Raw genomic sequence first — 24,787 nt, 5'->3', positions numbered from 1 at the left:
TTACACATTGATGGATACAGTGCTATGTCTTTTACTGAAAAGAAGTTAAAAAAAAAAAAAGATGATAAAGAAGGTGAGACTCATGTTATATGAAAAGCCCTTGGCGAAAAAAACCCTCAGAATGGGAGCCCTGATGTGAAGGAAAAGAGGAATGAATGAGCAGAGGTACCAGGACAAGTGAAACAAGAAATAAGCAAAATCCCTGGCATAGGGAGAAGATGGAAGGTTCTGGCAAAGGCAGATGGGAGAAATAATAACTGGATGTCTTCCCTTTTCTTTTCAGTTACTATCACCATCTGTTACTGATAATTTCTCTATTTTTGAAGGAAAGCTGGTACAGTAAGTAAGCCAGCCCACCAACATAGCCAGCAAAAGAAAACGAAGAGAACAGGTTAGAAGAAAGGGAAATGCAGGGGGGGTTATATCTGATGGTAAACACTTTCATCCTTCCCTGCTGCTTGAATAATGCATCCTAATTTGACATGACTATACTGGTCACCAAGTTCATGTTAGGGTTATATAATCACAATCTGATCATTTTTCTTAAGTGCTGCTCAGCACAGAATCCTTTTATGTGGATAAAGGAAAGCAGCTATTCTTTTTCTTGTGATTTTTGGCTTGGGTTGATAAAAGTGTCAGCCAAGAATAAAAATACCTTAATAATCTTTACCCTTTTTCTGTACAAGACTTGTGAGTTGTACTATTATTTCTTCATTGTCCTTCTATCAGCTGAAACAGAACTTGGTGTTTATGCCTCTGTTAGTTTAATAGTATATGGCTTTGGTTCAAGCTTACTGAAGCATTCTCCAGAAAAATAAGTATGGTCTTCAGATTTTTCCTGGCTATATATGAATGACTGAGTTTTTTATTTGACTCCTCTGTACTCACGGACATTAAGCTGGAGCTTAGCCCCAACTCATTGCTTTACCTGTCTCATGTGTCCTTGATGACTGACAAAATATAGAATTTCTCAGAAAACTGAAAATTTCTGCAGACTGTGTGCAAAATGCCTGCACTTCAGTGGCAGCTTTTCTGACAACATTAGGAGCACTGCCTACCAGTTACTGACCTACTCTTCCTTTTCCAGTTTCCAAGTTGTCCCTGTGGAAGAAACTGTAAGGATCCTTAGAGATGTTTGTGTTGAGAGAAGGGGTTATGGCATGGAGAGATTCTATTCCTGTGTAGAATAATGCTTTTTCAATATTTTATTAGATTATTGTTGTTGTTTTTACAAAATGTGGCCACCCCGTGCACAGAAAGACTCAGTTTTTCACAAAGTCTTTGCCAGTCTTTTATTTCAATATAAATACGTGCATTGTCAAAGACCTTTACGTGAAATAGAGTAGTAATGCAGCCACCATGCTTTAAATTGCACTTGCAACCTCATCTCAGGATTTAAGTGTGCCTAGCTCTGCATTTGATGGGAGACTTTAAAGGTAAATAATTTCTTAGCAAACAACCTTGGTGGCATGGCTGTCTTCTTCATAAATGGAATTGCATTAGTGAGAGAGCTGAGCTCTCCCAATCTTTTGGATTATGTGAAATTTAGGCACTTGCTGTTCTGTATTTTTTGAAAAGCCAACAAACGCCTTAAAGATTCTAATTTAATGCACTCTAGTCAACTTGTACAGACTGTATTTCATAGAGTTTAGCTGGTTTTAGTATAGCCTGTGCTTAAACTAGAACAAGTGGTAGGGAGCATTCCTGGGAAGTTCCTGTGCCCACTGTTCATGGAGGGAATCGGGAAAGATAACTTCAACTAAACACCTATCTTCCAGGTGGCTGACATTACATGACATGGGTCCCATGCATACTGCTTACAGCTGTGGTGAAATATTAGTTGTGCTTTGGGTGCTGGTGATATGAATGACTGGCCACAGAAATCTTGTCTCTCTCTCTCTTCCTTGAAAGTGTACTACCTGTCTGGATGTGTGTCCAAAGAGCAGAGACAAGTTTGTGTGGACTTTACACACAGGATTTGTAGTTTTTTTAAGAAGTTACTCTTCCGTGACTGTCGCTTTATCATAATAGATTAATGTATAGTAGGCACTCATCTGCAGAGTTGTATATTTTGCTTGGAGTTTACACCTATGTTGTACTTAAATGTTTGCTGCAGAGACAGCTGTTAGTTTTCTTTTCACTGTGTATTGGCTAGGTGGGCATTTTTAGGATTTTAAATTTTGTAACCAGTAGCAATGCACTTAATAAACTATCCTTTTCTGACAACAGTATTATAATCCGTACATCACTTCCTTTCCTGCAAAACAGAGAATACGAGTGTACTGCATGGAGGGCCTCTGTGCTTCAGCTTAGGGTTGGATATCTCTGAAAAGAGTGGGTTTGTACCTGTGTGGTAGGCAGGTGGTTTGCTCACACACTGTGGACCTGACACATGCAGGTTATAGTGGACTTAAGGCAATGTGCAGTTTTGTGCAGTTCAGCTGTACAGTGCATGCACAATGAATCCATCACCTCCAGAAGGAAAAGTGGGCTTCACTTCATGGGTGGATGGGGAAAAGGGTGAATCCTGGAAAATGGGGACCTGTAAAGACTCTAGTTTTGTCTTTCAAGAGTGTGTTTTGCAGATAAAATCCAGACTGTTTGTGGAACAGTCTGTCATGAGGTCAATATCTTATTTAAGGGAAAAAAGTCACTCATGAGTAAATTAATAATTTACTATTTAGGGCTGGCTTTGGATGATATGCAGTGAATAAAAGCACTGAGTAGCTTATATAATAGGAATAGTAAATAGATTTCCTTGCATGGATCTCCATTGAAATTTTGCTCTAAATGAGGCAGCATTCCTCTGGAAGAAAGAGCATATATGATCATAGAATTAAAGACTCCCTTATCATTAACCTACACGGACACTGAATTAAGGCTGTAGTCAATGTTAAATGTGGTACTTCTGAACTTTTGACTATCTGACTTTGTATCCATAAGCTTTCCAGGATTTGTTTGAGTTTTCAGTGTAATACATGTTTAAAACTAATGATCCAGTGATTTTAGCCTGGGAGAGTAGAAAAGGTGGCTGGGATTAATGCACTTTTTGCTATTGAAATATTTAGAATAGGTGGTAATTTCAGGAAGATCTATACATCTTTAAAAATGTGTATACTGTAAGATGGTAAAAAAAATTTCAGCCTTCTATAATAGTTAAACCAGGGACTGGCCTAAAGTCTCAAGTAAGAGTTTGGTTAACTCTTGTACAAGATTTTAATTCCTAGCATCTAAAATGCCTGATCTTTTATGATGCCTGTTCTCTTTAATGTGTGGTCTGGGACAAGACTGGAAGAGAAAGTCCTGCTGTCTCTGAACCTTAGAATGGCTACTTAGCATCCAAATATGTAATTAGGGAGCTTTTCATGCCTTTTTAATAAGTTGTAGTCATTAGTAAATTGCCAGTCTCATGCCCCTCAAATGATTCAGTCTTTAAACTTGACTGGACTGGCCCAGTTCCATGCAGAGCAGATGCTTTTTTGTCTCATTTCATTCTTTCCCTTTTGTTAGGGGCTTCAGCTGCAATGAGAAAAAAGTGCTAGTTGCAAATAAAAGGCAGGACAGTGAAAACATAGCTCCTCTTCTGTGCCAAAACCAGACACAGAGATCTCCCTTTTCTGCCTTTCTCAGTCTTGAGAGTAAGAGCCCTGATACTGTGTCACCCCCCTGCTCCTCTGGGGAAAACTGGGATAAATCATAGATCCTGCATAAATATCTTTAGAATTGTGTTTAGGGTTTGCCTATGTGGAACCTGAGGAAAAATAATGCAAATTAGACAGAAGTATGAAAGTGGATTAAAATGCTTTAAAGCTAAACTGTGTGTTGTCTTACAGATCCTGTTACTCAAAATCACAATGACTTTAATTTCATCAGAATTAATTGACCTGTAGTGTAAATTCAGGCAAACAAAATAAAAACATGCTGGCTCTGAGCTAGAATGCTTATAAATCAGTAATCACATTTAAATAAATTTCTTAATTAAAGAAAAAACTATTTGGTGAATTACAAAGTTATTATAAAGAGACTTTTATATTACTTTGGTCATATGGCATTAGGCTGGCATTTTAAGTTTTGAACTGGATTCTTTATATGGCATAATTTATTGAACCAGAAAGTCACCAGGCAGATGTCCACAAACCTCAACAGTTCTGAAAGTGTCCTCAGTGCTTTCAAATGCTCTGGGTAGAAACTTTTGATTCCATTTTGTTTTGACTTTGTCTTACTGTCCATGGTAAGGATGAGTTGTCACAGAGTTTCTCCTTTATGATTGCTGAACCATGTAAGCTCAAAATAAAGCAAACCATGCATCTCTCTTCTTCATATTCTAAGCTTACCATCTCCCTTCAGGTACATTTTTGGATTCTCAAGGGATACTTACAAATAGATTAAATGTTGCATCAGCACAGAACCGTTGAAGTCTTAAAGTAGTTACAAGAAGGGATTCATTCATCCTTCTCTCTTAATTTTTTTCTGTATTCATATGTAAGTTTGCACTGAGAAAGTCTTTAGTACTTTAAATTAATAGACTTCCAAGACCTTTTGTCATCCTCTCAGGATGTTCTAGATGGATGAACGGAAGTAATTATCTTGCTGTATCATTTTTTAATTTACTTCTGCATATTTTTTCCTGTTTTATCGCAAAAGTGTAGCTAAGTCAGGGACTACTATACTTCTGAGATGAGGGAAAATAATTAGCTGTCATTCTGAAGATAATTGAAAGAACAGTTTTCAAAAATGTATGCTCTGTAACCATAGAAGTCTGTGGATTTACATATGTAAAATGGAAAGGAAATTTTTCACTTCTAATGCTTTCCAGGTTTCGAGACAACTATTTTGAGATGTGAAAAGAAAAGAAAGATAGTCTTGAGATAATGCATAAACCAGCAAACACTACCGATGCAGCATTACATGACGTTGTACTGGGGACCTAAGGTGTGGATACCTCAAAGCAGATGCTTTAACAACGACAAGCCTGTGGAAAGCATGTTGTCATTTAGTGACACTTTCATACACTTCCTAATAGAACCTATAGAGTTCATTCATTTATTTTTCAGACATACATCAAAATCATGATCTGTTCAGTGGACTACAGGGTGCATTTGAATCTCTAAGGTGGTGTGTTGCCACTGTTATGTGCCATACTTTGTGGGTCACAGTGCGTTTCCAGGGCCTGTTACTTCTGTATTTGCAGTATGAAAGGAGTCTTCACAGAGGCATGTGAGAATACGGAAGAATTAGTAAACTCTCTGGATTTCAGATGCACAGGTACTAGAGGAAAGGCAAAGTAACTTCCAACTCATTGAAAACTAGTCAGACATACATAGGCCAAAGGGATTAGCACAAAATGCCAAAGCCATGAAGAAACACTTAGATAGGTCAATAATTTGGCTAATCGTGCCTGTAGGCATTTTTTAGTGTTAAACATATGAATCGGCACTATATCCTTGTCCAGTAAGCCCAGGGTTGGGTATGCTCTCATAGGCTAGCAAGAGCTGCCAAAGATGTAGTTACATTGGAGGCTGCCATGCATGCAAAATTGAGAAAATAAACATTGCTGATACTTGGAACTTCTGGCCAAAACATAGTTTTCCTTTTAGAACCTGTAGGATCTTCTACTCTTTCTTTAACGAAACCTTTTTTTAAGGGAATTAACCTGATAACCCTATGTTTATTCAAAGAAGCTCTAGAGAGTCTGCTCTTAGAGGGAGATGTGCATGCTCAACAGATAAGTATTACGATGGCCCCTTAATCTGGGGAGAATTTTGCCCAAAACCTGAGGTGGGTATCCCAGTGCTGGGTCCTACTTGGTCATATTTCCTGGCCTTTCTTACGTCATAAAATACTTGTTCAGACATTGCAATAATCTAGGAAACATTTAAACCCTTAAGGTACTTCCAAGCTATGTTATTTTCTGCGATAACCCACATAGTTTTTCATGTGTTGTCTCTGTTTTGGGTCTGCCTGGAACCACTTGCCACAAACCCTGCAACCTCCTCCTCTATGTTGCTGTGAGGAGCCTTCAGTCCACACACTTCAAATCAGTCAACCTTCTGTGATCCTGATGCAACTCTATACCAGATAGCTAACGTAAATCCCAACTGTCTGTTTTCAGCCACAGACTCTCCCAGTCGGACAGATTAACTTGTGTATATTACTCATGGGTTTTACTGTTCGTCCCTATCTAAACCATTCAGGCATGCAGCTTTCCAAAAGGGAAAAGAAAAAGAGAAGTAAAAATTTCCTTTCGCATTACTGGAGTCTAAAAATTGTGTAGTAACAATGTTTCTACCCTTCCCACGTATCAATGGCCACTTTTTTATCTTGCTATGTGCAAATTCAGAAAAGATCTATGGTAAGGCCCCAGCATTTTTCTTTGTTCTGTATCTAGTCCATTTTCTGTCATGTTAAATAAGGGGATGAATTCAGGTGGGTCTACGGTGGCTTGACTCTCCGCCACATGACTGGCCCTCATTGAGTACATCAAAGAAGTTTTCTGAAGATACTATCCCCAGTGTGCTGGCACCACTGACACTAGGTAGTTGTGTCATGCTTTTATTTTCTTTCTTTTTTTTTTTCCTTTTAAATATGAACATTAATTTTTCATTTAAGTCACGTTAGAAAACAATATTATGATCACTCTCACTGATTTCTAGTTGCTCGGGCAGGTCTCACTAGAGATGCACAGGCTTCTCCAATGGGTGTAAGGCTTCTGTGGAAGGAAGTAAATATGAAACTGTGATGACTTTCATGGCTTATTAGTTGTGCGCTGGGTAGAGGGGCAAGGAGAAGACAATCCAGGGAATGATAAGGAGGGTGAAACGAATGTCTCAGGGAGGCAGATGAGAAGATAGTTGCTGAAGTATGTAAGTCAATAAGGAGAAAAAAGTTGTGATAGAGAAGGTTTGAAATCCGCAGTCTGCACAGGAGACCAGGAGATGTGGATAAAGCCGTTGAATGAAAATGGTAATGCAGGTAGAAATGTCAGTTCATGGAGCATGTGATGCGATTGTTCTGCAAAGCCATTGAAGTCTGATTCTAACACAACCATAGTTTAATTAGCTGCACTCCTGAAACTAAAAAGGGAAAGTAGGAGAAGCGAGCTGATGTCAGGAAGCAGCAGGAGTCAGGATAGCTGCAATATCATGGTAAAGCTCAGCACAGTACAACCAAAGACCTTGGATAAGGGCCTGAGGGCAAATACAGCTTGTGGGCAGGCACCTTCTCCCAACAGGCTGATCCAAGGCTGCACAGCCATGCCATGCCATGCCAGCCTTGTGCTCAGGTGGCCATGCCTCTCAGTGGAGACTGCATTCAGGGCCACAACTCTTGAAGGTGAGGAAGTGACTGCATCCTAAAATCAGTATAATGAGAAGATGCTAATTTTTTGCTCTCTGTTTCAAAAGCTGGTAAGAGGCAGCTCAGAAAGCCTCATACTTAGAAAGGAAACAGTCTACATAAATTAGATTAATGTTTTCCTACTTGAACCAGAGTAGATAAATTGACTGCTTATACATAGGTTCCTTGACTCATTTTTAAGCAATTTCAAAATTTACTGGTATAAAGAGACACACCTACAATTTTCACTAAGAATGTATATTAATGTCTACTGAGGTCACAGCTTTACTAATGCTCTATTGATCCATACCAGCTGGGTTTTAGTTTCTGTAGCTCAAAACCAGGTACTGCTAGACAATGCATAGGAAGACTCATTGTGAAGTGTTACAAAGAGGGCAGTCTGTGTAACACCCATAATCCCACTCTCCACTCTCTCTGGGGACAAACCTTTCAGAAGAACAAGATCTTACTCTAATTCTTTTGTTTGCTGATGACTCACAAAAGTATTGAAAAAGACGTTGCCTGTCACTAGTGCTGTAATACAAGTGGAGATCAACAGCCTAGGTAGCCCTAATTCTCAATACCACTTCCTCTCTGATCCCAGTGATCACTGATAAATATCAAATGGTGAGTGAAGAACATCCTGTCCCATTCATTTCTGGAGCTTTTATGGTGACTTTGTATTTTCAGATCCCAGGAAAATGTGGACATCATATGACAGAACTGCCAGTACAAACATGAGATTATTGGAGAGCCAACCTAGAAAGCATAGTTCAAGGACTTTACATAAAGCACTAGTCTATAAATCTTGTATCCTTGCCTGTTCTGGTTGTCTTATTTTGCCAGCATTGTGCTATTATTTACATATTTAATAATAGCTTCTTGTAAGCTGCTTATGAATCATATCCACACAAACCTGCTTAGTTATTCCTGTCACATCCTAATACCTCAGTTAATGAAGCAAAATTAATCTTTTCCTGTGGAAACACAGTTTTCTCTTAGCTGTGACCTTCTGCAACAAAGCAGAAGAGGCAAAAGCAGTGTTCCAGCCAAAGCCAAGTGAAATGAGTTGATGCTGGAGACACAAACTGCTATTTTCTAAAATCAGGTAAATTTCAATGGTTCTTGTTTTGCCTTTGAAAGGGACAATTGAGGAAAATCTGGAGTTTCTCAGGAGAAGGGTTTTAGTGGGTTCAGGACCATGTAGTGGAATCGGATCATGGCATACTTTTCAGACTGTCTCGACTCATGTCTCTGTTTCTCTGTGTTCCAGTAACAGCAGTGGCAAGTAGATTCAGTTGTTGTAGGTCTGTGATTATCAGATAACCAATGCATGTGTACTGGTCACAAAGTTAGTGCAATGGTGACTCTTAGTTACTGAAAAGGCAAGATAAATTTTAGGCAATGTTTTTCCATCTTCTGAGTAAGAGGACACTGCTTTCTTCTGCAAAGAAGTTAAGAAGGAAAGGCTAACAATTTCAGCCTTTCAGAAATCAGAGGTATTGTTGTAAGTCTTAGAAGCTGTGGGGTTTACTTTGGACTCCTCATTCTGTTCTTTAGGGTTTTTTTGCCCTCACATATTACTGACCCGTGAAAGGATTTGGTGGATCTTGACTAGGTGCCTTGTACTTCCTTTGATATCGGAAATTATTAAGACATGCAATTTATTGCTAACTTGCAGAATTTCGTATCATAACCTCTCACACCTCTCATCAATGAGACTTCTTACCCTCAGAAAAGAGAAATTACAAGGCCCTCCAGCCCATCCATGTCAATATATCAGTCTTTCCATCAGTCTTCTCTCTGGATCTTATCTTGGCAACTACAAGAAACGAATGAAGAGGCTACCACGGAAATGTGTTTGTTTTTACAGCCCACCTAAACCTACCAGAAGATCGAGCAAAGCTATTTTTCTTTCAAGTATTTTTCTGGCATATATTTGTACATCAAATTCATAACTGGGCATATAAAAATAGTTGTTACTATACCTAACAGTCTGTGCAATTCAAGATAAAACGTGGTTTTGTTGGCTTGTTTCTCTTGATATGGGTTCAAATACAATGGACAGCTGTGAGAGGAAAATCCTCTTCACGCCCATGGGCTGGGTAGCAGAGTTCTCCCACTCTGGCAGTTTACAGTAATTCAGTAGTACTTATGATGATAAGAAAGCAATTTGGTGAAAGTGAGGTAAAACAGCTAATACAGAGCAAGATAAAACTGCGGTTAATTCAGGAAACTGACCACTGAAAAATGGTCCTGATATGTCGTTTTGAGTCTGTCCAGGTTGTGATTTATTCAACCCAATCCTTGTTTAAGTTTCAGTGCTAAAAAGACCATTTGTCAGACTGTCACTCAGACGAACTTTATGCAACAGATACAAAGCAACCATAGTACATTGCTCTGGAGTAGCAAGACACAGAGGCCCTTGCCAGTAAAGTTTTTCTGGTACTGTTTGTATTTCATCAACCTTTCCAAAAGATAAAGATGTGATGTTGGTGGGAAACAAAATCCAGTAGTCCAAGGGTGTTTATCAACTGCTTAGAGCCAGAATTGCATGAGAAGTCAAACTGAAAGTGAGTAAGGACAATAAACAGAATGATAGATGTACTGGCACCTATTTGCATGTTATTTCAAGTTGTTGACAGGCTGGGATATAGCCTGTGCATACACAAATGTGCTTTTGCCCTCATGTTTTTGCCAGGCATTCCCTCTGCAAGCAGTAATGTAACTCTGGCATCTACATTCAAAAAAAAAGCAGCTCATGAGAATACTACGTACTGCAATGCTGCTTACAAGCTTCACTTTTCATAATACATCATCAGCAAACAGAGAATATGAATATAAAATTTCTGATAGATTCAGCCATCAAGCATGTGCTTCCATTTCAGATGAGAAATTGAATAGGAGACCTACAGCAAACAGTCCTTTAAAAACAACAGCTCTTCAAGACTAAGTTGTGACTTTTTTTCCTACTTTACAAGTATGCACACTACCAACTCTAAACTATTACATAAACATTCACTGTTGTGAATAAGTGTTTCTAAACATGATTCATAACTGGTTTTAAAAAAGTGATCATTTTGGAAAGCAATGCACTGTGTGCAAAAGTCCACTGGTCACAAAAGCAGAATCTCCTCTCCTTTTCCACCAGCCAAAGACTGAAAATGACAGAGGAATAACTGTTACTGGAACTGGATGTCTGATATCCTGAGAAGAAAGAAAAAATGTATTATGATGTCAGGTAATTTCTCAGTAAAGAGGAGGACGACAGCTAAAATCTGAGCTAAGCCTGTCAAGCTTTTGGAATTTAAGTCAAGTTAACTATGTGTCTAATCCATCTAATATTGACATTAGTGCAAAGGCTCCCTTAAGCATTCTATGAATTAAGAGTTGCATTTTTCCATTACTCATAAGCACATTCAGACCATGAGGTCTTTTGCCTCTTGGTATTCCCTGTTGGGTAGTAGGAGAAGCTGGTTCTGATGATAGATGGAGAAGGTTGCTTTTTCACATTTTTAAGAACATAAGCCTTAAAAAAAAGGTGGGTTTGTTGTTATTTTCTTCTGTTTTACTCGAGAAATGGGTATTGATTGTTTGGGCACCCCATCCAAATAAGTGACTCTTCAGTGCAGGAGAAGTGGCACCTTTATTGATGTGATGGGAAACCCAGCAGTGGTCAAGCCGTGCTAGAGAAAATGTTGCTGTGGACAGCAGGTTAGGGAAATGACCATACCTGGCACTGGCATAGGCTCTCTTTTGCACAGGATTTTCTTGGCCTCATACCCTCTTGACACAGTTGAGACTGCAGTCTCTTGCCTGGTCTATGAAATTGCAACAAAGATGTATCTGGGCAGTGGTTTCTAAATAAGGACGGGCTGCTATATCTGGCGTATGAGTCACGGAGGAGAGAGACGGTCACTCTGTTCCGCACACCGGCGAGACACCTAGCAAAAGAGGAGTGCTGACGCTCATAAACAAGTGTCATGCTTAACACAAGGGTTTTGACAGGCCTGCTGCAGAAGCAATCTTCTCCTGATAGATCCTAAATGGTATAAAAGCATCACCACCCTCTCTCACAAACACAAAGGAACACACAAATCTTCTTAGCCTACAGCCAGAAGTTTTAAATATGGAAATGGGCAAGCTGCACCAGCCTACTTTCTGTAGTCTAGGCCTTCCTTTTGGTCTCCATATCTCCATCTCCCTTCTGTGCATGGTAGTGCTTTACTTTACAGAGGTGCTGAAATGACTAGTTTATTATTGTTTACTAAATGTCTGCATGATTAAATGCACCGTGTAAGAGAGAAGTATTTTGACCTGACACACATGTGGCTCAGTTATGCAAGATGGGCCTGTCTGTGTTCTTGTGTAAAGAAAAAAACCTTTGATATTAGAAATTACTTGTTATGAATTATGATTTATTTTTTTTAAATGAAAGAGTTCTAGAGTAATGTGGAAAGTGTAACCTCTCTGTGTTCTCTGGTTCTCCTTAGTCCTGACACATCAAAGCAGCAGCCACGGGGAGACATCTGTCACTAGTTAATGTCATAGTTATGGAGGTAGACCCTCCTCTTCTGTTTGGGCCAATGTGGTCAGCCCTTTGATGGATGTGTTCAGCCTTCATCCAGTTTGATCACCCTGTGCAGCCCCTTGTTCAGATCTGCGTGTGAACAAGAATGTCCTGACCTGAGATCCTTTTTAATACAGCGGGGATCCATGATATAAACCATCAAAGGAAACCTTTGATCTTTTGACTATCTCTTAGTCATCTGTGGCACAATGCAAATAATAATGAAAACAAAGCTAAGGAGCAGAGCAGCTACATTAAAGAATCAGGCTTGTTGCCGGCAACGAAGCTAATCACTGAAGTTTTATCCTATCGTCAAACTCAGAAAGAAAGAGGGGGAAGGGAATAAAATGAAGAAAAAAAAATATCTGTGCTCAGCAGTGAAACTTCTTTACTAAGCTGAAATATTCGAGGAACACTAGTTATTTTATGTCAGAATGGTTTATGAGAGACACAAACGTGCAGCCACTCTTTAAAGTACAATTTAACACATAATCCTTATTCCAGTGCATTTACTGTTTCTTTTTTTTGGCGTAATGTGCACAGAGCATGTATGAACATCACAATTTGAGTATCACTCAGTTTCAAATTGAGTTAGTAGTACCGGAGTCTTCACCGCCTTTTCTCTACATTCATTTTCCCTCCCCTCTCTGCCTCATAATAGGCCCTTCAGCTGAAAAGCATGTTGATTCAGAAAGGGAATATGTCACTTTATGAAAATAATAACTGAAAAATGTGTATCTCTTCACTGTATTCTCATTTAATTTCTGTAGCATTTTCTGAGACCAGTAAAACCTCAAAGAAATATGCATAACAGTTGGATCCTGAAGAAGTGTGTGCATACATAGGCACATATGTCTGCATGTGCACATGTTTTTTTGTCTGCATGTGCTTTTGTGAACAGACGGAAGGATTCTTTCAAGCTTTGATGCTAAGCTTTCTCTTATATTCCTCTTGCATGTAATTATTTATCTCAGGTGAAATTTTGATCTGACAAAAAGCCTTAAAGTTTTAAATCATTTATTGAGTATGTTAACAGAAACAGCTTAGAAACACCAGTAATTTTCCTCTACTCTGTGTGTTTTCCATATTTCTGAGCTCTGCTCAGGGGATGAAATTGTTATACAACCTCTATAGCCCATTTGCAGTTCCAAAATGGGTTGCTGTTCTGTCAAGGTAACCAAGCTGACACAATGGGCCAAATAAATAACTTTTAGCTGTTGGAGGCAGATAATCCCCATCCCCTTTGTGTTGGCCTAAGTGAAACCCTAACTCCAACAACTGAACCCCAGTAAAAAGAAAGCTTTCATAGATAAAAAGGCCAAATTAATTCAGAATATTGACTTCAGTGAACAGAAATTATTAGTGTTGTTAAATTCACAATCTTAATTTCAGTTAATCTGAATCCTGAAGGTTCAGGAAGAATCTACAGCTTTGCTAAATACTGAAAGTATGTGAAATATGAGGTATTCTGGGGACAGAGAACTTTGAACTAAAAATTGAAGCTGGAAAGCTCCAAGTATAAACTGTGGTGTTGGAGGACAAGCACATTAAGGCTGATGCAAAGAAACTTTCAAACAAAGTAAATTGTAGAGTGATGCAGACAGGTTCACATCAGGGAAAAGAAAATCTCTTTTTTTTGAGAGGAAAAATTGCTGCAAGTCACTATAAAAAGTAAAAAATGCTAACTATTCTTGAATAGAAATTTAAGAACAGCCTCCAAGAGGAGACATAGCAAATGATGCAACAAATTTGGCAAGGAAAAGAACAATAGTAGGCAGGCCCCTTTCACAGGGTGTCAAGACAAAGATTAAACAAGTTCATCAAAAAGCCTGCCTGGGTTTTTCACTGGTTTATCTGGAGATACTGTACCCCCACAAGCGGTCTCTATCTTAACAAAGCAAACTTCTTCCATAAGAAACATACTCCATAGGAAAAAGTGTTATCAGCATTGGTCTAGACTTACAAATGTTGCCTGGTTTCTTCAGAGAAATTATGATGCCTGCACATGTGAGGCCAGTGAACTTAGTTTGCTGAGCCCACACAGCTGCAGCTTCATATCAGGCAGCAGTGCTCCCTCCAATTGACCTCTAAAAAAAAGAACTGCTAGACTCTGAGCAAATTCACGCATCTTTCAGCTAGAAGGATGGAGGATCCCTGGAGAATGGGATGTATGGAGAAAAAGGAAGATTTGGGAGAAATAAGTTGTTAAAAATATCCAGGGCTCTACCACTCTCAGGAAGCAGTGCATTGGAGAGGAAGGCAAACAGTGTTGTATCAAAAAGCAGCTCTAAACCTTTGATGTATAAGACCTTTCCTGACACTCTAAAGAAGACAACAAGTGAAAGACACTACCTACTATTTTCTCCCTTGTTCTTACACAGGAGCAACACTTTTGCTACACTTAGTGAAAATGACAGGCACTGTGGACACTTAGAACTGCTATTTGCTGTAATGTAACTGGCTGTTGTGGTATATGAGAATTGAAACAACTAGCCCTTTTACCTGCTAATTATTCATGGACGAGCCCAGAGTAGTCCTTTATAAGGGTTAGCAACTATCATGAAAAAAAATAGCCTGATAGATGCCATTTCTAAAAGGTGTCTTCTTTAAATGATTATTGTTTTCTTACAGTGTATGAGGGAGACTGCTTAGTGCACAGACAATAACTCTTGGACTTGCTAGATTTGTCAGTGCAACCATGTTAGAAGGGATTCAAGCAAGTTTACTTTTAAAGCTGGATGAACCTGGGCAGACACTGAAAGTGTAGGTGCTATGAATTTTTGTGTTGGCACATCTAACAAAAGCCAGACGAGTTGACAACACCATCTTTTTTTCTTAGCTGTAGCTGAATTGGGAGATCTTCGAAAGGCTTATTGTTGTACCAGTATTGGGCTTTCAGGCTGTATTCAGAGGGCTTTAGATGGGTTTTATTTTCACAGATGCATGCCTTCCTGATTTTGTTCTCCTGCCCTGTTCTTAGCACTGTAGTTTTTAAGTAGTTTTTGGCAAAGGAGTGGAAATTCTACTTAAGTATGTCAGTGATAGTATTTGAAAGGAAAAAATAAAGATATTTTAAAAGATCTGCTTGAATAACAAAAGAATTTTCCTTTTTTGTATTAAAGTCCATGAGCTTTTTGCTGTCTCTTGTTCCTTTCTTTTTTGACTTAGACTAAGAGATTTTTGTTGTTTACTGTTACTAGCATTTGTGTCACTTTGCTTTAATTTCTTTGTGTATTTTTACCAAACCACCATCTGTACCATTAATGGAAAATTCCATTTTTGTAGATTTTTTTAAAGTTATTGTTTCAATTGTGTTACAACACAAAGATAGCCCCTGTCCCAAGGAGCTTCCAGTGTGAGACTTAAACAAAACACAGCCACTAACTAAACAGACTCTGAATCTTTCACAAAAACAAAACATTGGCTGTCAGAAATAATAAATAGGGCTCTTTAATAGGAAAAATTTCAAATCTTCAACTGACCACATATCCTGCAGGAGTAATTATGTCATTTCAGGAGAAAATAAACCAGCCATGTTTTGTCAAATATAAGACATTTCACACACTATCAATTTTACAGATATAAATACCTAGGGGCATGCACAAACTTTATGATCACCAATGGCAAATTGCCAAGTGAGGACAGATTCATTAAACTTTGGAAGTATCAGGCAACCACCCAAACTCATAAACTAAAATTTTAAGCCTTGAACATTATGCCACTGCATACGAGTTAGGTATGTTCGGAGGCATTTTTATTCAGCCTATTTAGAACTGAATGGAAATCCCAGTTTAACATACGATGTAGCTCCTCCTTAGCCTAGTTTTCTGGGCTAGAATCAGTCTTAAAAGAGTCATATTCCTTTCTGCAACTTGTTGCAGCTAAAGCAAGCTGGTAGTACATTGGGCCCAGAAGACATTAGGAAACTACTGAAAGTGAGTGATTAAAACAATCTCAATCTGTTTAGGTTAGCAGGACTGCTGGTAAACCTTTGTAATCTGCAGGCGGAAAGAGAGAGTTCTCAATGAATATTCTCAATAGCAGTGTCTAATCTTCTTTGAAACTAGCTTCTGTCACTAGATGAAACTGTCAGCAGGCTTCTGCAGCTACTGTTTGAGCAGCCAGTCTCTATTTACAATTTAAAAAGCAACGTGCATCTCAGCAACCAGATACAATTAAACTTGGAGTTTAAACAGCATGGCAAGCCTGAGCCTCTTTTTCTCATCTTGCTTACTAGGTTAAACCCACTCACCACAGCTACCAGGAAAGACCTTTGTGCACTGGACACAGCAGAGAGAATAACTTGAAACACGAGCCACCTAGTTTTCCATCTAAGGAAAGATTGTGCAGTTTGGTCTATAATCTTAATTACATTAGGGAGTTAAACATGAAAAGCAATAGTGGATTGTTGTGCTCTTGTAGTGGGAGAGATATTGGTTCCCTTCAACTGAGCTCAGGCATTATCCATGAGGTACTCAGTATTTCACCCAGCTCTAGATTTCTTACTCATCTTCAGTTACAACTTTGCTGCATACCATTTCGTTAGGACCTTGAAAAAGGTTGTCTTCAGATGTGGTCTTTCTCCTTTTAGTTTGGGAATTGGTGTAACTGACAAAGATTCTGTAGTATCAAATTGATAGATTTAAAATTACAGAAATATATTTTTATTTATGTGTTTTAATAAAATTCAATCTGAATGTTAGGTTCTGGCCAAAATATCTCAGTGTCCTAAATTGTGAAATATTATGGAGGATATTCTACATAATATTCCTTTCCATACCACTGTGTTTCTTCACATGTAAACAATAAGTTTCACAACAAAGTTTCTTCTTGTTTATAGCTAGCAGGTAACTATGCAGTTATGCAAATCGAAGCATAGGCAGTGATAGGATAGAACAAGCAGACCTGTGATGATTCAGTTATAGATAGCAGCTTCTACATGGTGGAAAGCAGATTCCCTGCTCCCCTAAATCACAGCTGTTCCCAGAGGGAGATCCCTAGTCTAGACCAAAGATAGTGGAGGAGGTAGATACGGTGCTGGTATGAGATGCTGTATGACAACAGTATAACCAAGACTCAAGATTTTGGAGCTTTTTCGCAAGCACAACAGTGATCCTGCTCGTGATAAATGCACGTGCTCCCCTCCCCACTTCTCCCCCCCCCCACCATATTTTCTTTCATCTCCTAATAAGCTTGAACTTTAAGTGAGCAAGTGCTAGCTAGTAGTAATATTCCAGAAGTTACAAATGGTCTGAGCAATCCCATGATGAGTGAAATGCTCTTTTGCTTCGAGGAGTCACAGAAGAGAACATTTGCGGCAATTGTGTTTCTCATCTTGATTACCCCCCCTTCAGAGATAATGATGAAAGGTGGTGGAGGTGGAGGACATAGAATGAATAACTAATTGTAAAGCGTATTCACAAGTAGGAAAGAACAACAAAACATCTCAACTGATTGTTGTGAAGATCCTGCAGGGAATGCTGATTGTGGATCTTTTCTGTTCATGGTAAATTAAGATTGGGTTACTTGGCATTAGCTCTGTTTGAAGTTCAAAAGAAAGACAAAGGTCCCTTTAAAAATAACACAAGGAATTATTTTTCTTTTCATGTTTTGTTTTGTTTTATCAAATTAATACTGCTCACGTACTCCCTATTTGCCCTGCAGCTATGATTCATATGTGTGTATATGCATAAATGAGAGATACAGGCTCTCAGAATTTACCACAAAAATTAAAACAGGAAGGCAGATGGCAGGTTTTTATTCCATCTGTATTACACTTAATCAGCTGCTCTTATCAGAACTGCTGCTTTGGAAATCAGTAGCCCTTATTTGTTTGCACACTAGAGACGCACAAGCTGCTCTTTTGTGAATATTCTGCTGGCTGACATGTAATACCTATCTATATGTAAGAAAGTGAAAGAAAATGAAATTATGTAAATCATTTAGCATAGATTAGATAGGTTTAGCTTAAATACTTTGCCTAAAGATAGACTGTCTGGAGCCCTTATTTTTCTCTGTTAGAGCTGTTGTAAAGGAAAATATCAGTGAAGTCACCCTGATGTAGAGAGTGAAGAACCAAATCTTTTTTGCATGAATTAGTTAAGTTAAATGAAGCTGGAGGGAAAGAGAGAGAGAGAGAGAGAGAGAGGCACTTATGTATCTATTCTTACTAGTCTGGTAGCTCGCTACTAAAAGAAAAGAAAATAAAAGAAAGAAAAGAATTTAAAAAAGCCATTAAAACAAAGAAAAAAGAATAGCTGGCAGGCTGGACACTGTCACAGCGGATTTGTGGAGTTAATTTTGCAGGCATGTATTTTAATAAGATTTAATGAGCTGCTGAAAAGAGGACTGCTGCTTTTTTTCAACTGATGGCAGTAAGATGAAAACAAACGGCTTTTTAGAATTACATTAACTGGCACTTTAGAAGTTAATAGAGTTCCTATGAATCTGTGTTGGCAGCACCTGGAAGAAGCAGGTGGGAATTCCACTGAGATAAATGGCAAGCCAGGAGCAGAACAAAATAATAAAGTCTTATTTGCAAGATCTGGATACAACATCAGTCCTTCTCAGAAAATCTTTGTCTGCAGTGAAAGGCAAAAAAATATTTTGATGAAAATCTGAGACTAGTAAAACATTTATAGTATTTAAAATGCAGACATTTCATTTAGAATAGGTTTTTTTTTTTTTAATTTTGGCAACAAAACTTCAAATCAAAAGTTCGATAGGTGAAGAAACATGTAAGCCAAACAGAAGAAATATCTTTGTTCCACAACAATTGCAGCTTAGTTGCCCTGTGTGTTGGATAATGAGTTTTTCAGGATCATATCTAGTTCTCTGTGTTGTAGAGATAAGAGAAAGAAAGCACATGCATAAGCAACACTTCCAAATTAAGCCTTGAAATACTTGCATGCTTCCCCCCACCAATGACAGCAGGAAATGCACACCACCAAAATGAACACAAAGGTAGAAACTGCTTCATTTTCATATGTACCTTCTGAGATTTGTTTTGCAGTATCCTGAAACACAAAGGCTCTTTTCAGATGTGGCTGAGCTGCTTAAAGGAAAGCATCCAAAGGTAGAGACATCAGCAGCAGTCACTTTAGCACAGTCCTGTGTGTTAACTGGTGCGGCCTGATGCTAGCTGCCATACTGTATGCCCAGAGGACACGGAGACAATAAGCAGTTCTTTTCGCTCTGTCCCACAGACTGTTTTCATCAACACAGCAAAGGAAATGTGTCCTGGAGATGTCTACAAAGCGGAGTTGCTGGAAATCTAGGTGAAAATCTGTATTCAGTGGAAAATTATTTGGGGAATTCCAAAGAGATCTTGTACTGTGCAATGTTTACATTAAAGATCTTGGTGATGAAGGAGGAAAACACATTTCTCAAGTTTGCAGATGAAAATTTGGGAGGGACTGCAAGTGTACTGGAGGACAGGATTAGAATTTAAATTGATCATATAGAAATAAGCTGAAATATAGGATGCATTTCAACAATAACAAGTGCCAGAGACTATACTTAGTGGTAATCTGCTGCAGACATAAGGAGTGGGAATGAATTAGCAAGACAGCAATTTTGCTGAGAAAAAGTTACAAGTGGTATACTGGATCCATTCTTAACACAATGCCAGCAATATCATGGTTTTCAACACAGGCAAATGCCAGCCTGGGGTGCATAACCAGGAGTAGAGATGGACAGATATGTGAAATAATTATTCCCCTCTCTTTCTTCTAGCACTCATAAATCTTTAGATCAGGGTTGGAGTGTTGTCCTGGGTACTGTAGTTTAGGGTATTGGAGAAAGAAGAGGAGGGCAGAGGGTATATGATCAACAATTTTAGAGAAATTACCTACAAACACATGACTCCTCTCTGATAATATAGTCTGAAAAACTGCAGACTGAAGGAGGAATATGATAACATAAGTACATAGAAGACAGCTAAAAGGAGGAAAAGGGTTCTCCATCCTCCATTTGAGTGCTATGTAGGATAAACCGTAGCAAGTAATATGCAGTTACACTACTCTTCAGTTTCTGATGAGAGACAAAGGAAAGATCTGGACTTGGTTACCCCAACAGTTGTAGAGATCTTTAAGAATTCAGTTGATAAACACACACCAGGAAGAAAAGAGGTGCAGTCAACCTGCTAGAGGCAAAGAATAATCCGAGTGACCTTCCAGCTCCTTGGTCCTATGCTCTGTGATTCACAGTGCTCTGCCATCAGCCTGGAGGAGCTGTTACAGGGCACAGCCCCCCTCCAGCACTTGTCTAGCCCTACAAGGGCTGATAGAGATTTACTTGATAGGAGAACATGTGTTGTCAGGCAGGTTGTGGCTTCTTGGAGCTGCCAAAAAAATGGATGGGAGTCAGCCTAAAATGCCAGTAATGCATCACAGAGGTAGAAAGTAGAATTCAGATGACTGTAGGCTGAGGTGCAAGATCCAGATGCTGGGCAAAGCTTTGCTCTCTCTCTTTCAGTCTGCCTTATCTTCATCTTCTTTCAGTTTTCTCTCTCTGCCTTTTTTATCCTTTAGGAGAAATAAAGTTTGAATGTTTTTGTGAACAAATAAAGATCAGTGGCTTGTGGTTTTCATAATGCATCGCTTTGTGGTATGTCTTTGTCTGCACATCACAAATTCCAGTAGATAAGAAAAGAGAATAAGTATTTCATGTAAAAAGAAGGACCACAGAAAAGAGGTAATTAGCTAGATTGATATAAGTTGTTCTATGACCCATGGAAATATGTTAGTCATAATGCTGTTCTTGATGAACTCCATGCAAACTCATTCAGACATGCTGTCAAGCTAGGAAAGAGAAATGTGAAGAGTAAAGAGAGGCACTCAAGGTAATACTAAAAGAAAGTCAGAGGAAACATTTTTGTCTTTGAGCTATCCCACAATGTCTAACAGTTCTCCCTAAAGCTGCTGACGGCACCATAGCCTGAGTGGGTAAATAGCCTCCCACAGTTATGAAACTGAAGTGCTGTGATTTGTTCTGCAGAGGGTGGAGTAAGAGTGAGGGCAAGACTTGAGGTGTGGTTTGTAAATGGTGCACTTAAGGTCATGAACCGACTGGCTCCACTCAGATTATTGCCCTTATGTCTGCAGACAAGCCTCTTAATAGTGTACCGTGCCTTTAGAAAATGCACAGAGGAAAACCAGTCTATCTCCGGGATGATACATAAGATTCAGCTACCCCCCCTTATGAGAGGGGATTCAGCATTTTGGTCTGAGAATATTGTTCTTTACTGAGGTCACAGAAATGAGAACTTCTCCGTTATTGAAAGGGCAAGAATGGAAATGTGTTGTTAGAAGAAAGAAGAGGGATTCTGTATAAGTTGCCTTAAGAACACCTGTGTAAGAGTTCCTGCCTGTTTGTGTATTCCCTTTCATTTAGCAACCAGAAAAGTCAGGCTTTTGAGTGCCAATCAACTATACTCCCTTGGAAGGCTTCTGGTAGGTTGCCTCTCCAGGCCATCCCCTGCAGAGCACAAACCTGCTCCTGTCACACGCCTCTCCTTGGGAACTGACATGCCTTAAAGAAGCAACAGAATCCCTAATATGAATGTACACAAAATAACTTACCGTCTTCTCCTTTATTATCTCAAGCAATAAGATCTCTGTAATTGGACCCCTATCCATACTCCTGTCCATCTTTTCAAAAGTGTGTCTCTGGCTCCAGAAGAGTTGTTCTCAATTTCTCCTCTACAGTTTGACAGATCCCATAAATGTATTGGGCTGATTGCAACCACAAGCCTTCTTCAACCTTCTTGACTACTGAATAATATTACCCACATTTCATTACTACGAAAAACATTACTTTACTGTGCATTTTAAAGTAATTGAGTAAGTTGGTGATGTCTTGTGATTGTAATAGGTTAGAGTTCCTGCTTCTGTCGTCAGAGTGACAGATGGAGTAACAGCACATGCCAATAATGACTGTAGTTTCTGGATGTTATTTTCTTTAAAACTTTTGTTTGCAGATGCATGCATGCAAGTACACACAGAAAAATCTCTTTAAAACTTTTGGATTAGATCTTCCCCTATTTAGTTCAGTAAAAAGGTGACAGTTGTTGAGGGAAAAGTTTTGAGCAGATGGAGAGAGCTGGAATGAAATCCTCAAACTTTTTTCTGTGATGATGAATTTTCTTCCATAAAATTTCTCAGTCTGTTGTAGATCCAATGTCTTGTAAAGTATATACTGCTACAAAGAAAGTTGGTTTTGTCAGGAGGGATTAAACTGGCTGCTTCCAATGAACAGGAAAATCCCTTTAAAAATATTAGAATCTAGTTTTAAGGTGCTTTTCAGTATGTAGAGGAGTTTCTCTCCTGCCTAGTCAGTCAAGTTCAACAGCAAGTCAGACTGTTTTCATATGCCTTCACACACTTTGGTGCACAAACCCATGGTTTGCACTTGCACCACAAGGCCTTCCATTCTCCCTGGCCTGGTGCAGTGGATATAGCCACTTTGCTTTGCTGGACAGCTTTGCCTACCTTGTTGGTGGATGCTGTCATCCCCAGGCACACTCAGTTCTAGAGTCATCCTCAACATCTGACTCACCCAGAAGTGCCTCACTCACGTGTTGGGTTGGGGATCTTTCAGGGACCTGGAAACTTGCTGGGGCCTGCCCAAGGACCAGGAAAGAAAAGCTTTCTCATCTCAACTGAGCTATATTGAACAGGAGGTTAAGTGTGCCAGTGGGAGAGGGTGGGAAGACAAGACAACTGGGAGCTCTGTAGCTCCCAGTTACAATGCAATGCACATCCCTGGGGAAGTCTGCACCCCACCATAGAGGTTCAGGGTATCTTTGGGTCCTAGCCTAAAGCTGCTTTTTTCAGATGCTACTGAAATCACCTCAAATTTGGTATTCAGAGTTGCCAGGGACACAGAGCTGATACTTGTAACAAATTTTGGAATTTGTTTTCTAGCTGGGACTTCTAAATACTTCGAATGGCTCCAGGCAATGGACTCATTGTCAGCCAAAACATGCCTCAAGCTCCCTGACAAATCCTGGATGTCAGAGCAAGTGCAGTAACCTGCAGATGACTATAAACTGTGTCTTGGCCATGCCACATCTTTTATTTCCACTCGAATTTCCTCTGTTCCAGTATTCATATAATTTCTCCCTCTCTTTCGAGTGTACTCAAAAAAAAAACCCCAAAACCCAACAACAATAGAAAATAAGCCCAAAATGAGAACTCTGTGTTGCTCCAAGGAAAGCAGTGTAGGCTGTGACTGATTTAAGGGGAATTAGATTCCAGAAAGCAGAATTTTATTTTCAATTTAATTTGATATTCACATCCACCAGCACACAAGGTTTCCTTAAAAACATACCTTCAGAGGAACCGCTAGTCATCATTTCCCTAATTCAGGGAAGAGATTAGCTAATTGTACATAACAGTTTTCCACTCAGTGCTGGTTCTGCATAGCATTGTGTTTGAGAAGGCACCTCATACCATTTGCTTGTCCTTTAACGAGTGTTATTCAAATGAAAGGTTAAGTCCAAATAACACTTAATAACAATAATTGACTAATGAATACAAATAAATAATGAACAATGCAATAAATGTATTTAATTACAGTAAAAGTTAAATATAATGTGAGCACCTTTCTGTAAAACATGACAACTCACAAGAGTTTTGAAATCAGAAACTCCAGGCCAAGATTTTCACACTGCTTGTTTTAGATGCCTTTTTTTTTTTTTTTTTGAAGGAGTGGGGAGTCAAGCTCAAGATGAAGTAGCATAGAACACTTTTTTTTCATACCAATGGTGCTCTGGGCTCTTGCAGTCACATACCAGTATGGTATCCTGAATTTTGCATTCCAGAATGAAGGGTCACTGGTTCACTTTTGAGAATCCCTGGCGTATTTTGAAGCAGCTGCCCAGCTTACTGACTTGTTAGTGGGTTTGGGTGTTTTTTAAAAACAGTCATAGACATGTTGAGAGCCCACTTTATGTTCATAAGACACATCCATCCCATTTTAAGCAGCTGCAAAATTACGAAAACTGAGTGACTGTGTTTGGTAGGTTAAAAACTCAGTCTGTGGTTAATTCATGCCTCAGAGCTCAAAGCCCTAAAAGTACTGGGTGGATCATGGTGGTTTTTCAAAATTAAGGTATTTCATTCCCCGTAGTTTCTCCTTCTCTATGTGTCATCATTTTCAAAGCTTTTATGGTAGGCTTAAATTTAGATTCCTTGTGGCTTTGTTGGGGCACCACCTTTACCCTATGTGGTCACAATTTTGTGCTTCCTGTCTTGAAAAGATGGCGCCAAGATGGGTGGGGAGCTTCTCAGTGACATAACTAAGGATAGGCAAAATAGTGTCATATATCATTTATTTTCCAATTTCGAGGCAAGTAGATAGGCAAGAAGTATGCTTAGGTAGCTAAATTCATTCAGAAAGAATGGGCCAGAGTTAAGTGAAGGCAGATGTATTTCATGGTCCCAGTGCTAATTTCATGTACTGGGGAGATTAGTCAGAGATGGATGGGTGTGTAAGTATAGCAAGATAGACAAACAGATGTATGCGTAACATACTAATTATTTCTTTGGGACTTTAATTGCACTGTCTGACATGTAATCATATTTACAGGCCACCAACATTTTTCCAACGCAGGTATCTAAAGTTAGCTTTCTAATTTGGTATCAAGGTTTCTAAATTAAAGAAATCTGATCTTTTAAAAGATCAATAAGAACTGCTGTCTTGTCAGTCTGTCAGAAAAGCAATCCATTTCAACAAGAAAACCATGAGTGTCCAATTTGGGAATCCATATTTTAAATTCTGTGCTTGTTATGCTGTGAAGAATAATACCTGGCTTGACTGTAGAGAGAAAATCCTTTACTGCATACAATATATTTCTATGTAGTCCTAGCCTTGAAAGCA

The 24,787-nt window shown here is 39.0% G+C and overlaps 1 protein-coding gene across 3 annotated transcripts in view; it reads left to right on the top strand.

The window, feature by feature from the left end:
* The window catches only part of LOC104066628 (potassium voltage-gated channel subfamily KQT member 1), a 488,485-nt gene that overhangs the window by 347,022 nt on the left and 116,676 nt on the right, over positions 1-24,787 (top strand). The window contains exon 17 of one of the 3 annotated variants that reach the window (XM_054079196.1): positions 19,111-19,837. The exons of the other annotated variants lie outside the window; for them this stretch is intronic. Coding sequence (XP_053935171.1) covers positions 19,111-19,182 — 72 coding nt within the window. The 3' untranslated portion in view covers positions 19,183-19,837. Of the gene's footprint in view, positions 1-19,110; positions 19,838-24,787 lie in introns of those variants that run through there. 3 annotated transcript variants of the gene reach the window in all.

This window comes from Cuculus canorus, chromosome 1, assembly GCF_017976375.1.
Source record: "Cuculus canorus isolate bCucCan1 chromosome 1, bCucCan1.pri, whole genome shotgun sequence".
Classification (NCBI taxonomy): domain Eukaryota; kingdom Metazoa; phylum Chordata; class Aves; order Cuculiformes; family Cuculidae; genus Cuculus; species Cuculus canorus.
Note: the sequence above shows the minus strand (reverse complement) of the source record. Positions and strands in the feature narration are given on the sequence as shown.